General features: G+C 44.4%; 1 protein-coding gene across 8 annotated transcripts in view; it reads right to left on the bottom strand.

The window, feature by feature from the left end:
- The window catches only part of dicer1 (dicer 1, ribonuclease type III), a 214,083-nt gene that overhangs the window by 145,158 nt on the left and 53,920 nt on the right, over positions 1-15,005 (bottom strand). For all 8 annotated transcript variants that reach the window (XR_010975645.1, XM_068038526.1, XM_068038531.1 and 5 more), the window contains 4 exons: positions 8,110-8,292; positions 6,837-6,999; positions 3,697-3,827; positions 3,374-3,508 (listed from right to left, as the gene is read on the bottom strand). Coding sequence is in view for 7 of the 8 variants with exons in the window: in XM_068038526.1 (XP_067894627.1) it covers positions 3,374-3,508; positions 3,697-3,827; positions 6,837-6,999; positions 8,110-8,223 (543 nt within the window). In the remaining variant the exon portion in view is untranslated. The remainder of the gene's footprint in view (positions 1-3,373; positions 3,509-3,696; positions 3,828-6,836; positions 7,000-8,109; positions 8,293-15,005) is intronic.

Raw genomic sequence — 15,005 nt, 5'->3', positions numbered from 1 at the left:
TTTACCCATAGATGGTGAGAGCGTGGAACTCGCTACCACAGGGAATGGATGAAGCAAACAGTATGGATGTATTTAAGGAGATGCTAGGCAAGCACCATCAGGGAGAAGGGAAGACAGTGTTGCAATGATAAGATTTAGATAAGGAAAAATGGGAGGAGGCGCGAGTGGAGAATAAGCACTGGCATGGACCGAATGGCCCATTTCAACGCCATATATCCTATTTAATTCAGCCATGTAATGAAAGGGTACTTTTAACTATACAGCAGTGTTATTAGGGTGTCCCAATTTATTTATTTCTTCACTAACAATGGCTCCCATGGCAGATAACAGTAACCAGTATGTACCAGATGTGAAATGCTACTTAAAGTTGTAAGTAGATAAAGTCAGTACAAATTTTGGTTATCAGATGATTGTTAGCAAAACTGCAGCATTAGCAATTCTACAGCCAATGGCACTTAAGCCATTCCAAGGCCTTTTTTTTTTAAAAACGGGAAATAAAGCATATTCATTTTGGCATAATGCATTGTGCTATTAGGAGTTCAACATATGACTGAGCCAGCAGCAAACCGATCAACATTTTTTTTTACTATTTAGAGATTACTGTTATGTGTAACTAAGGAAAGATGTCATTTTACAAATATTTAAACATTTTATGTTTAATCAGATGACAAAGAAGTTGTTACAATTCTAGCCAGATGCAATAAAATTTCCAACAAATACTTCCATAGCCTCTCCACCCAAGGGTTAGACAAATCAATCAAGCTGACAAGTTCAATAACACAAATGAATTCCACTTTTAACAAAGAGCAGTAATGGCAAATGAAGCCCAGTCATGAATCCTTTAGTCTGAAGACTTGCTTGCATTAAGCCAAAGGGAAGGGAGGCAGAGGGGAAGAAAAGGAGAAACAGCTGTTGCACTTCTGTTACCAATTTTATTAGGCAATATGAACGACTCACGGGGACAGCGCAGTTACATTAGGAAAGATGCTTCTCCGGTTTGGTGCCATGTGGGAGGGGGAGCTCCACTCAATGGCACTCTTTTTGAATTTGGACGTGCCTGTGCATCAACATCACCTTCCCTTGAGAATTTATGCTCTAGATTCATTCAGCTGATTTGATTGCTCAGCATGTACTCAGACAGACAACAAAAGAGAGCCGTCCTGCTGAATGTGCTTGGCAGTGCTTTGTTTCTACCGGGAGAAAGCTGGTAATTAGGGTGCCTACCTTGTAAGGTCTCACATTGTTTAAATAAAGCATTAAACAATCTTCATGCCAATCTCCCTTCTTGTGCTGCATTCAGGATGCCATAGAAGCAAAAGAATTTCAGCAACTTTCTAGTAACAGACGATGGGATTGAATGGAAGGGAGTGGGATGTGGAAGATGTAGCTCTTCAACCCCCAGAAAAGCACTTTTGTTTCACTACTTGCCATGTATCAAGTCCCAGGAGGGACAAGGTAACACTTGTTCAAAGTCTTCAACAGACCTGCCAAACTGCAGATCCTACTCAATCATAACGCAAGGTGAAAATATAAAGGTTGCTTGTGCACCAGTCCTGTAGTTGCTGTCAAGAAGTACCTTAAGATTAACCTAACACAGATGATACCTGTAGTTAATGCCAAAGGCCAGTTTACCAAGTTTGCTATAATAATGCAAAATGCTTTCACACATTCCCCATCTTTTTAGGAACAGCAGACTCAAAACTGTGCTCCCTCATGATGCAAACAGAAATGTGACTTTACAAATACTGGAGACTCCTGATGGCTACCCAGCTACACGTGCAAGAAAGACCATGAAACCATAGCTACTAGCACCTGCAGCCCTCACCCAAAAAACATACAAACCCTCAGCAGCTACGGGAAAAAGAAAACAACACATTACAACATCTCAGAGAACTGAGATTTGAAGCTGTTTACCCTTAGTCAGTTAATACCCTGAATGGGGATAGGGTGGGAAAGTGAGTTGATGGACTGGCATAGCAAATTCAAAGGGCCATGAGCACTACTCCTGTTCCCACATCTTATGTTCTTAATGCCCTCTATTTCAATGAAAAGCAAAAGTCAAACTCCTTTTTCATATTAAAAGCTTATATTTTGGTTCAAGTATGGAGAATACCTTATGATTCAGTTTATAGTTAGAATGCTGGGGTCCACGCAAGTCACCAACAAGGTTGATAGGCAGCACGAGCAAACGAACAACTGCATCTCACAAATAAAACTTAATTGGAGGGAGATTTTTTGGTTTATTTTGGAAAGGTGTCAAAAATTAAGACATTGAGGGGTCAGGCAGCTTTAGATAAGCGATGTGCAAAGGAACAGAGATTATTTTTCATTATAAATTTCCAACGTCCACATAAAAAATGATGGCTGCGTTTGCTGACAACTCAGCCACTAGGTGGCGCTGCACTGACATGCGCAAATGCAGCCTGTTCAACCTAAACGTCACAGTCAGCGACGATCAGGTAGCTGCCAGGACTAAAGATGGCACTGCTCAAATAATCACACAAAGGCAACGTAAACACATGGCAGCACACAATGGTCGGAGAGATCGGCTGGCTGGGGAATGGCCGGAGAGAGCGGACAGGCGGAATGGCCGGAGAGGGAGGGAGAGAGGGCGGGCGGTGTGGGTGGGGGAATGGCCGGAGAGAGGGGCGGGGGGAATGGCCAGAGAGAGCAGGAAATCGTAAAGAGGGGGGGGGGGGGGGGAGAATTGCCGGACAGAGCGGGCGGGGAGACAGGAGGAGAGCGCACCCGCCGCCACCAAGGTCTTTGGCCGTGCTCTCCCCAATTACCCCCCCACCCCCTCCACCATGCTGTCTCCCACACCCCGCGCTCTCCCAGCTTCTCCCTTGCTCTCTGTCCTGCGTTATGCGACGTCGTCATCTGGGTATGCGAGTACCAGTCCTAGCAATTTAGGTGATGATGTCATCTGCGCAAGTGCCAACCGGTCCTGGCAATGCAGAACGCAGCGCATGCGCAGAGAGCAGGAGCCTGTTTGCGCAGGTTGGCGCAGTCGGATGACGTCCCCACCGGCTGCATTGTCGAGAATCACTTTGAAAAATGATACTATCAATGTAAATTGACTACACTCCAATTAAACATTCCAGGATGCCACCACTGGTGAGAGGCTGCAATTACAGCATGATAAGTTAACAGACATATTCCATTAGAATATGTAGACATTGAAACTTTATAGCAGAAATTTAAAAACAGAGTATATGATTTTAAAATATCTACTGAACTACAGCTGCGCACTCTGGTCCACTTATACCCCACACTCAACCTTCACTTCACACAAGGATTACGCTTGGTCTCAAGTCCCAATGTGGAATGTTAAACCAGATTGACTTGTCTAATTGAGAGCAATACACAGTACCTTCATAATCTCCTGATAGGGATGTTCTTTAATTGCAAGGTGGCATTCATCAAACACCAGTAGGTTGATTTTGGAGAGGAAAAGGTAGCCTCTTTTCAAGATGTGCAAGAAGATGTGGCAAGTCATGACTAGCACCTGTGAAGATACCTCAAATTAGGGGAGGAAAAAGGACAATCACAATATAGCTTTTATATAAAATGAAATGGATTTTCCTAGTTATTACACAGGCTATTTGCTATGCTGTTGTTTTACATCAAAGCACACACAAACCCAGCAAGGCAGACGAGGATCTCTAACTGTACCTTGAAACGGTGTTGAAATACCTGTTGTCCAATGAAGCATTTGTTCCATTCTTTGCTTGCCCACGACTCAATGTTCTCCATACTGGAATACTCCCCCACCTTCAGATCTGAATGGGTCTTGACAGCTGCTGCTAGCTGAGCCACAGAGGGTGCTAGAAGAGATAATGCTTTCATTTACCTGGTACATTTTCTTTCCAAGATAAAATTTGTGTTCAAACTCTGTTTCAGTGGCACAGTGGCGCAGTGGTTAGCACTGTAGCCTCACAGCTCCAGCGACCCGGGTTCAATTCTGGGTACTGCCTGTGTGGAGTTTGCAAGTTCTCCCTGTGTCTGCGTGGGTTTTGTCCGGGTGCTCCGGTTTCCTCCCACAAGCCAAAAGACTTGCAGGTTGGTAGGTAAATTGGCCATTATAAATTGCCCCTAGTATAGCTAGGTGGTAGGGAAATATAGGGACAGGTGGGGATGTGGTAGGAATATGGGATTAGTGTAGGATTAGTATAAATGGGTGGTCGATGGTCGGCACAGACTCGGTGGGCTGAAGGGCCTGTTTCAGTGCTGTATCTCTAAAACTAAAACTAAAATCTGTCACTTAAATGGAGACATTTTCAGATATACAGCAGTATCAGTTACCTGGACTAACTGCATCAGATAGCATGCAGTCCTAAGTAGGTTGGCTCAGTTAGTTTACGCAAGGATTTATTGGATCCAGAGTCCTGGAAAGTCCTAGATTTGATTCCCTCAGTTTGTCAGCTGGGACAGCAGTACAAGCACTACATAATGCTGCAGCATCCAAAGCCCTCACTCCTGATTACTATCCTATTGAATTGCAAATATATGGATATTGGGTGAGACAGGGATAATGCTGTCCTGCAGTTGCATGTCTGCTGTCATTCACTGGGTGCAATCCACCAAGATATCAATCCATACTCAATTACTTTCCAGCAAGGATTTCTTCTTATTCTTCTTTGGCCTCCTCGTCTCGAGAGACAATGGGTAAGCGCCTAGGAGGTGGTCAGCGGTTTGTGAAGCAGCGCCTGGAGTGGCTATAAAGGCCAATTCTAGAGTGACAGACTCTTCCACAGGCGCTGCAGGTAAAGTTGGTTGTCGGGGCTGTTTCACAGTTGGCTCTCTCCTTCCGCTTCTGTCTTTTTTCCTGCCAACTGCTAAGTATCTTCGACTCGCCACTCTTTAGCCCCGCCTTTATAGCTGTCCACCAGCTCTGGCGATCACTGGCAACTGACTCCCACGACTTGTGGTCAATGTCACAGGACTTCATGTCACGTTTGCAGACGTCTTTAAAGCGGAGACATGGACGGCCGGTGGGTCTGATACCAGTGACGAGCTCACTGTACAATGCGTCCTTGGGGATCCTGCCATCTTCCATGCGGCTCACATGGCCAAACCATCTCAAGCGCCGCTGGCTCAGTAGTGTGTATATGCTGGGGATGTTGGCCGCCTCAAGTGCGTTGGAGATACGGTCCTGCCACCTGATGCCAAGGATTCTCCGGAAGCAGCGAAGATGGAATGAGTTGAGACGTCGCTCTTGGCTGACATACATTGTCCAGGCCTCGTTGCCGTACAGCAAGGTACTGAGGACACAGGCTTGATATACTCGGACGTTTGTGTTCCGTGCCAATGCGCCATTTTCCCACACCCTCTTAGTCAGTCTGGACATAGCAGCGGATGCCTTTCCCATGCGCTTGTTGATTTCTGCATAGAGAGGCAGGTTACTGGTGATATTTGAGCCTAGGTAGGAGAACTCGTGAACCACTTCCAGAGCATGGTCGCCGATATTGATGGACGGAGCATTTCTGATGTCTGCCCCATGATGTTCGTTTTCTTGAGGCTGATGGTTAGGCCAAATTCGTTGCAGGCATCTGCAATCCTGTTGATGAGTCTCTGCAGACACTCTTCTGTGTGGGATGTTAATGCAGCATCGTCAGCAAAGAGGAGTTCCCTGATTAGGACTTTTGTACTTTGGTCTTCGCTCTAAGATGGGCAAGGTTGAACAACCTGCCATCTGATCTTGCGTGGAGGAAAATTCCTTCTTCTGAAGATTTGAACGCTAGTGAGAGCAGCAGTGAGAAGAAGATCCCAAACAGTGTAGGTGTGAGAACACAGCCCTATTTCATGCCACTCAGGATAGGAAAGGGGTCTGATGCTGAATTGTGCCTTTCATATTATCATGGAATGAGGTGATGATACTTAGTAGCTTTGGTGGACATCCGATCTTTGCTAGTAGTCTGAAGAGACCACGTCTGCTGACGAGGTCAAAGGCTTTGGTGAGATCTATGAAAGCAACGTAGAGGGGCATCTGTTGTTCGCGGCATTTCTCCTGTAGCTGGCGAAGGGAGAACAGCATGTCAATGGTGGATCTCTCCGCTCGAAAGCCGCACTGTGCCTCAGGGTAGACATGCTCAGCTAGCTTCTGGAGTCTGTTTAAAATGACTTGGGCGAAGACTTTCTCCACTATGCCGAGCAGGGAGATTCCACAGTAGTTGTTGCAGTCACCGCGGTCACCCTTGTTCTTATACAGGGTGATGATATTGGCATTGTGCATGTCCTGTGGTACTGCTCCCTCATCCCAGCACAGACAAAGTAGTTCATGGAGTGCTGAGAGCATATTAGGCTTGGCACTCTTGATTATTTCAGAGGTAATGCTGTCCTTTCCAGGGGCTTTTCCACTGGCTAGAGAATCAATGGCATCACTGAGTTCCGATTTTGTTGGCTGTTTGTCCAGCTCATCCATGACTGGCAGAGACTGGGCTGCACTGAGGGCGGTATCCGTGACAACGTTTTCCCTGGAGTACAGTTCTAGGTAGTGCTCCACCCAGCGGTCCATTTGCTGGCATTGGTCAGTGATCGTGTCCCCTGATTTAGACTTGAAGGGGGCGATCTTCTTGATAGTTGGCCCAAAAGCTCTCTTAATGCCATTATACATTCAATCCAGCAAGGATTACTGGTTAATAATTGGCCCTGGGAACCCTTGCTCTTTTTTAGCTCAGGGGTGCTCAGGCTGACGCTCCCCAATTGCTGCCCCTAACTAACGACAGATCAGAGATTGGTTGTTTATAGTTTGAAAAGACACTTGTCATTGAACTTACCAATTTGGAAATAAAAGGATTGAGCGCAAGATACTGTATATGTAGCGTAATACTTACCGGAACTAACCAAAAACACAGTGCGTAATCCATTCTTGTTGAACTGTCCCCTGATCTGATGAGATAGCTCTTTTGTAAGTAGCACTGCAATGAAAGTCTTCCCTGAGCCAGTATTTAAACAAACTATAGTATTATGTTCCAAAGCTGCTTCTAGAAGTTCAACCTGCAAAAGACAGCAATGTAATCAGCTCCACAGTAATTTAAAAACTGATGAAACTCTAATGGCTTTCCCTTCATTCTCTCTCAACTTTCTGATGGGATTCCCTACAGTTGAACAAAGATACAGAATGACCTCCAGTAACATGCAGAAGAGCCCACTCTGTATGCAAGAGTCCAAATAGCTATTGCCAGTGGTCTTCTCAACTGTAGTGGGCATCACAGCTAAAACCCAATTCTATCCTTAACAAATGGTTAAACAGATACACTTTCCAGTAGAGGTCACTAGATGCTGACCTAAGAACAGGAACCTGGACTGTACTTTCCTAACCAGTTCAGGGTGAAGACGACAACTGTAGAACCCTAATTGTTACAGACAGGAACCTACTGGTCTACATGGATCAATAACACACTATCGTCATCAACTGAGCCATTAGAAGAACTAGGATACATTTCTATTGCCTTGAAACTTGCTTTGCCATCACTTAGTTCAACAGTACCAATGTCCAAAATAAACTTATAACACTACACAAAGTATGGCACAACATTTAAATACAATATTAAGGACTGTAGCAAATCTGCCATCAGTGTATTGACCTTCAAGCGAAAGAGTTGTATCTGGGAAACCAAAACAGGCATGGAACAACTCCATTTTGAAATAGCACATTGCATTGGAGAACTTCGCAAATTCTAAAGTTTCATTTTATCTTGTTCAATGCATCCAAAACTGTTCCCACTTCAGTTATTCGAGCACTAACAGTATATTACATTCCTGCATTTGGGGCTTTCTACACAGTGTTCAGCTCAATGTTTTCAAAGTAGGCACTGTCTAAACTTGTGTTACACAGTGAAGGGCATATTCATGTGCTCCTAATTCAAAGCAAATGGAACATATCATCCTAAATTGAACTTCCGACCAAAGGAAAGACTATTTTTGGGGTGAGGTGGGGGGGATGGGGAGGGGGGAAGAAAATGGGATGGGAGGGAATGAGGATAGAATCATAAAATCTACAGCTCAACATATTTGCTGTATTAGAAATTCTCGGTTAAGGGGCAAACACTGGTCTCAGCAAGTCAAGCAATACCTATGTTTACCATTTTTCAAGACAACACATACCTGATATTTCCTTGGTGTAAAAATGTTATCATGGATAGCTTCCTGCTGCCATGGTAGACCGAAAAAGGGACCCATTGGTGATGAAGCAGGTGTCATGAGCTGTAATCCTGCCATGCTTAGGTTTCACAAAGCAGTCTTTTCATTCATCCAGTGTTTCTGTCATTTCATATGTTCCAGCAAAGCCTGAAGGGTAACCAACCACAAAGGTCCCCCATCAAAAGAAACTCCTTTGCAATTCCAGCACCTAAATGCAAACTTCAAAATTGATAAGTACTATTTTATTCGACCCTACTTGTTTTCCCTCTCTCCAAGTGTGGATTCTTGCTGGAGAATGGTTCCACAAACACCATCACCCTCCAAGTGGTCACTATCGTTCTTCAGAGGCCCAGTGAGAAATGGTGGGAATCACAGCTTTGCCTAATTTCGTCCTTGCCCAATATCTATAAAGTGCCACTTTTTTTTTTTGCAGGAGATCTTCTTCCATGGACTACATTCCAGGGAGACGAAACATTTTTTAGTCCACTTATTGCTACTTTCCCTCAACACCTTCCCCCTCTCAATCTCCAACTGGACGTCATGGGGGGAATCCCATCTGTTACTGCGCAGTCCAGGAGCCTCGGTATGAAAAGAACAGCAGTATGCCACAGGCAATAATCTTTTAATCCACAGATTCCACTTTCATCTCTAGATCACGGTTTCTAAGAATGGTCCAATTAGCCATTACTGAGCTAGGATTTACATGAGAGAGAGATAATTATTCTAGCATTACTGACATGGGAGAGCCCAATGGACTGTGATCATTTAAGAACATAACACAATCAGTGAGGACATATCTGGATTTTCAGGAACCCAATTTACAAAGTTCTAAATAAGGTGTTGTTTCATAGTTGTGTCTTATGGAATTAGTGGCAAGTATGTTCACTGAACTGAAACTGCCTTGGCTTTTTTGAGAGAGAGCTGCAGCACCTGGTTATGTTCTGTAATTTAGAAAATGATCTTCAATGTGTTTGTGTTTATGTTGGACCCAGAATGCTACAGCAGAAAAAAACAGGCCTTTCACTCCATCAAGTTTGAACTCATGTACCCCACCACCCCCATGAGCTATTTAACCTAATCCCAGTTTGTTGCTTATTCCCTAGTCTTTAATGCTCTTCTTTTTCAAGCAAGTATCAAATCTCCTTTCAAAAAAGAATTAATAGACTCTGCCTGAACAACATTTTGTGACTGAGAACTCCAAATTCGAACCACAGTGTGTAAATACATTTCTTCTGAATTAAACATGTTCACTTGTTGCAATCTCAGTGACCAATGCAAACAATCTTCCACTATTGAGCTGATCATGAGGTAGATGTGTTGGTGTTAATTTTTCAAAATTCGCTAGACTCTGGTAAGGTTCCATCAGACTGGAGAGTAGCAAATATAACCCCACTGGGCACTTAGAAAAACTCAAGGTAATCGGGAATAGTCAGCATGGCTTTGCGAAAGGGAAATCATGTTTGTTGGAGTTCTTTGAAAGAGTAACATGTGCTGTGGATAAAGGGGAGCCCGTTGACATACTGCACTTGGATTTCCAGACAGCATTTGACAAGCTGCCACATAAAAGGTTATTGCGCAAGGCAGGAGCTCATGTTGCAGGGGGTAACATATTAGCATGGATAGAAGGTTGGTTGGCTGGCAGAAAACAGAGAGTATGCATAAATGGGTCCTTTTCTGATTGGCAGGATGTGATGAGTGGAGTCCCGCAGGGGTCTCAATGTTTTACAATTTATATCAATGACTTAGATGAGGGGAGCAATGGCATGGTAGCTAAATTTGCAGATGACACAAAGATAGGTAGGAACGTATGTTGTGAAGAGGACGGAAGGAGGTTGCAGACCGATATAGATAGGTTGAGTGGGCAAAAATCTGGCAGATAGAGTTTAATGTGGAAAAATGTGAAGTTGTTCACTTTGGCAGGAGGAATAAAAAAGCAGAGTATTACTTAAATGGAGAACGACTGCAGACTTCCGAAGTGCAGAGGGATCTAGGTGTTCTAGTGCAGGAATCACAAAAAGTTAGTATGCAGGTACAGCAGGCAATAAAGAAGGCTAATGGCATGCTGTCCTTTATTACAAGAGGAATTGAAAATAAAAGTAAGGATGTTATGCTTCAGTTATTCTGGGCATTGGTGAGATCACATCTCAAATACTATGTGCAGTTTTGGTCTCCTTATTTAAGGATGGATGTAAATGCGTTGGAGGTGGTTCAGAGGAGATTTAATAGATTGATACCTGGAATGAGCGGGTTGCCTTATGAGGAAAGGTTGGATAGACTGGGCTTGTTTTCACTGGAGTTCAGAAGAGTGACGGAGACTTGATTGAAAATTATAAGATCCTGAATGGCCTAGACAAGGTGGACGTGGAGAGGATGTTTCTTCTTCTGGGTGAGTCCAGAACTAGGGGGCACTGTTTTAAAATTAGGGGTCACCATTTTAGGACAGAGAAGAGGAGAAATTATTTCTGAGGGTTGTGCGATTTTGGAACTCTGCCTCAGGAGGTGGGGTCACTGAATATTTTTAAAAGGAAGAAGCAGATACATTCCTGTTCAGCAAGGGAATCAAGGGTCATCGGAGGGTAGATGGGAGTGTGAAATTAGAAACACAAACGGATCAGCCATGGTGTTTGAATGGCGGAGCAGCCTCAAGGGGCCAAATCGCCTACTTCTACTCCTAATTCGTATGTTCGTATGAAATCGTATCTTGGACCTCCATCCAGGCACCCTTAAACTTTCGCTGATCCAGTGAAAAGAGCTCCATCTTCTACAGTGCCTTCATAAGTTTTTTTTTTATTCATTCATGGGACGTGGGTGTCACCGGCTAGGTCAGCATTTATTGCCAATCCCCAATTGCCTTTGAGAAGGTGGTGGTGAGCTGCCTTCTTGAACCGCTGCAGTCCATGTGAGGTAGGTACACCCATAGTGCTGTTAGGAAGGGAGTTCCAGGATTTTGACCCAGCGACAGTGAAGGAACGGTGATATAGTTCCAAGTCAGGATGGTGTGTGGCTTGGAAGGGAACTTGTAGGTGGTGGTGTTCCCATGCATTTGCTGCCCTTGTCCTTCTAGGTGGTACAGGTCACAGGTTTGGAAGGTGCTGTCTAAGGAGCCTTGGTGCATTGCTGCAGTGCATCTTGTAGATGGTACACACTGCTGATGGAGGGAGTGAATGTTTGTGATGGGGTGCCAATCAAGTGGGCTGCTTTGCCTTGGATGGTGTCGAGGTTCTTGAGTGTTGTTGGAGCTGCACCCATCCAGGCAACTGGAGAGTATTCCATCACACTAGTGACTTGTACCTTGCAGATGGTGGACAGGCTTTGGGGAGTCAGGAGGCGAGTTACTCGCCACAGGATTCCAAGCCTCTAACCTGCTACTGTAGCCACGGTATTTATATGGCTACCAGTTCAGTTTCTGGTCAATGGTAACCCCCATGACGTTGATACAGTAACCCCTCATTATTCAAAACACCCAGGAGGACCCTTTATTACTGGGAAGAAAGCCCACCTTCACATTGTGAGAACAGTCAACGTAAATGGGTCAATGTGCTGAGTTACATTGATAATCAATGAGAGTATAGTGGACAGCAATCCGCAGGCTGGAGGCACTCAGTTCCATGTGATAGGATAAATTTCAGCTCACTGTAATGTTATCGCAAACCATATTTTTTATGTAGTTAGTTCTAATATTTTCAGAATTTCATGGTTATTTCGATAAGAAAATAAACCTCTGGTGATAGGATCAAGCAAGCCATACATGCTAGAAAATTACTGTTGGTGATATTTGCAGACAGACTTTAATGCAACCATCTGATACTGTGTCTATTTTAATGGCGATATTAATCTGTTCATTTAAAATACTAACTATTACAATAAAATGGAGGAACATCACAAACACGTTAAGCATTATGGGTGCTGTTATCATCAACAGTAAATTATAGTTTAAAGTTATAAAACAAAATATTTGAAATGCACAGCAGTATGGTCAGCATCAGCATGGCAGACTGCTGTTTGGGGGTCATCCTTGAATTAGAACTTGGTTTTCATGATGTCACTATCTTTCCTGAAGCTACTTAGGAATAAAAATTCATTATAAAGTCATTACAGTACAGGTGGAAGCCATTTGACCCATCGGGTCCATGCCAGCTCTCTGTCGAGCAATCCAATCAGTCCAATTTCCCTGCTCCATCCCCGTGGCATTGCAAGTTTATTTCCCTCAAGTGCCCATCCAATTTCATTTTGAAATCTTTCATTGACTCCACTTCCATCACCCCCATATGCAGCAAGTTCAGGTAATTACCACTCGCTGCACAAAAAATTTCTTCCTCCCATTCCCCCTGCATCTCTTGCCCAAAACCTTCAATCTGTGCCCCCTAGTCCTTGTACCATCAGCTAACGGGAACAGTTTTTCTTTGTCTTATCTAAGCCTGTCATAATCTTGTACACCTCAAATCAAATCTCCCCTCAATCTCCAGTGCTCCAAGGAGAACAAAGCAGCTTCTCCAACCTAATCTTGTAGCTAAAATCACTCATACCTGTAACCATTCTGGTAAATCACCTCTGCACCTCTCATGGATGCTCATATACTTTCTAAAGTGACCAGAACAAGGCACAATACTCTAGTTGTGGCATAACCAGAACTTTATAAAGGTTCAGCTTAACTTCGCCGCTTTGTACTCAATACCTCGATTTATGAAGCCCAAGATCGCATATGCTTTGCTAACTACTCTCTCAATAAGTCCTGCCACCTTCAAAGATCAATGCACATGCACCCCTAGGTCCCTCTGGCCCCGCACACTCTTTAAAACTGTGCCATTTAGTCTATATTGGGGACAAATATCATTGCAGGAAGGATTGCTAGTGATGTTGGGGATGGTTTAAACTAGTTTGGCGGGGTGATGGGAACTTAAGCACAGTCTTAGATAGGACAATTTCAGGGTAGGGAACAAGAGGCAGAAAATTAGTGAGTGACTCTGAAAGACAGAAGAAGCAAAAGGTTAAAAAGTGTGCAACACAGGAATTTAGCAGTGTTAAAAGGTAATTATTTAAATGCAAGGAGGATAGTAAATAAAGCCGATGAGCTGAGGGCACAGATAGATACACAGCAACATGATATCCTCCCCCTCCCCAAACTCTTTTTCCGGTACATTGATGACTGTATCGGTGCCGTTTCCTGCTCCCGCCCCGAACTAGAAAACTTTATCAACTTTGCTTCCAATTTCCACCCTTCTCTCACCTTTACATGGTCCATCTCTGACACTTCCCTTCCCTTCCTCGACTTCTCTGTCTCCATCTCTGGGGATAGGTTGTCTACCAACATCCATTATAAGCCCACCAACTCCCACAGCTACCTCGACTACACTTCTTCACACCCTACCTCCTGTAAGGACTCCATTCCATTCTCCCAGTTTCTCCGTCTCCGACGCATCTGCTCTGATGATGCTACCTTCCATGACGGTGCTTCTGATACGACCTCCTTTTTCCTCAACCGAGGATTTCCCCCCACTGTGGTTGACAGGGCCCTCAACCGTGTCCGACCCATTCCCCACACCTCTACCCATACCCCTTCCCCTCCCTCCCAGAACCGTGACAGGGTTCCCCTTGTCCTCACTTTTCATCCCACCAGCCTCCATATCCAAAGGATCATCCTCCGCCATTTTCGCCACCTCCAGCGTGATGCCACTACCAGTCGCATCTTCCCCTCCCTTCCCCTGTCAGCATTCCGAAGGGATCGTTCCCTCCGCGACACCCTGGTCCACTCCTCCATTACCCCCACCACCTCGTCCCCGTCCCAGGGCACCTTCCCCTGCAATCGCAGGAGGTGTAATACCTGCCCATTTACCTCCTCTCTCCTCACTATCCCAGGCCCCAAACACTCCTTTCAGGTGAAGCAGCGATTTACTTGTACTTCTTTCAATGTAGTATACTGTATTCGCTGCTCAGTGTGGTCTCCTCTACATTGGGGAGACCAAGCGCAGACTGGGTGACCGCTTTGCGGAACATCTCCGCTCAGTCCGCAAGCAGGACCCTGAGCTTCCGGTTGCTTGCCATTTCAACACTCCCCCCTGCTCTCATGCTCACATCTCTGTCCTGGGATTGCTGCAGTGTTCCAGTGAACATCAACGCAAGCTCGAGGAACAGCATCTCATCTACCGATTAGGCACACTACAGCCTGCCGGACTGAACATCGAGTTCAATCATTTCAGAGCAGGACAGCCCCCCATTTTACTTTCATTTTTAGTTATTTTTTCTTCCTTGTTTTTACATTCTTTTTTACAATCTTTTTTTTGCATTTATTTCATTTCATCTTAGTTTGTTCAGTTTGCTTACCCACTGTTTTTTTTCAGGTTTGCACTTGCTGCTGTTCAATATTCAGTGTATTTACACCTAATCTGTACTAATGCTTTGTCTTTCAACACACCATTAACATATTGTTTGCCTTTGCTCCGTGACCTTTTGGTCAGCTATGTGGCCTGGTCCAATCTGCACCTTCTCCTTTGTTATCTCTTGCCCCACCCCCACCTCACTTGCTTATAATCTGTGACTTTTCTAATATTTGTCAGTTCCGAAGAAGGGTCACTGACCCGAAACGTTAACTCTGCTTCTCTTTCCACAGATGCTGCCAGACCTGCTGAGTGATTCCAGCATTTCTTGTTTTTATTTAACATGATATCGTTGCTATAACGGAAACTTGGCTTAAAGAGGGGAAAGAATAGCAGCTCAACTTCCCTGGATATAGAGTTTTCAGGTGGGATGGAGAGGAAAATAAAAAAAGGAGGGAGAGTAGCATTATTAGTTAAGGAATCTATAACAGCTTTGAGGAGGGATGATATGCTATATGAATCATTAAATGAGGCCAGATGGGTGGA

This window comes from Heterodontus francisci, chromosome 9 (assembly GCF_036365525.1).
Source record: "Heterodontus francisci isolate sHetFra1 chromosome 9, sHetFra1.hap1, whole genome shotgun sequence".
Classification (NCBI taxonomy): Eukaryota; Metazoa; Chordata; class Chondrichthyes; order Heterodontiformes; family Heterodontidae; genus Heterodontus; species Heterodontus francisci.
Note: the sequence above shows the minus strand (reverse complement) of the source record. Positions and strands in the feature narration are given on the sequence as shown.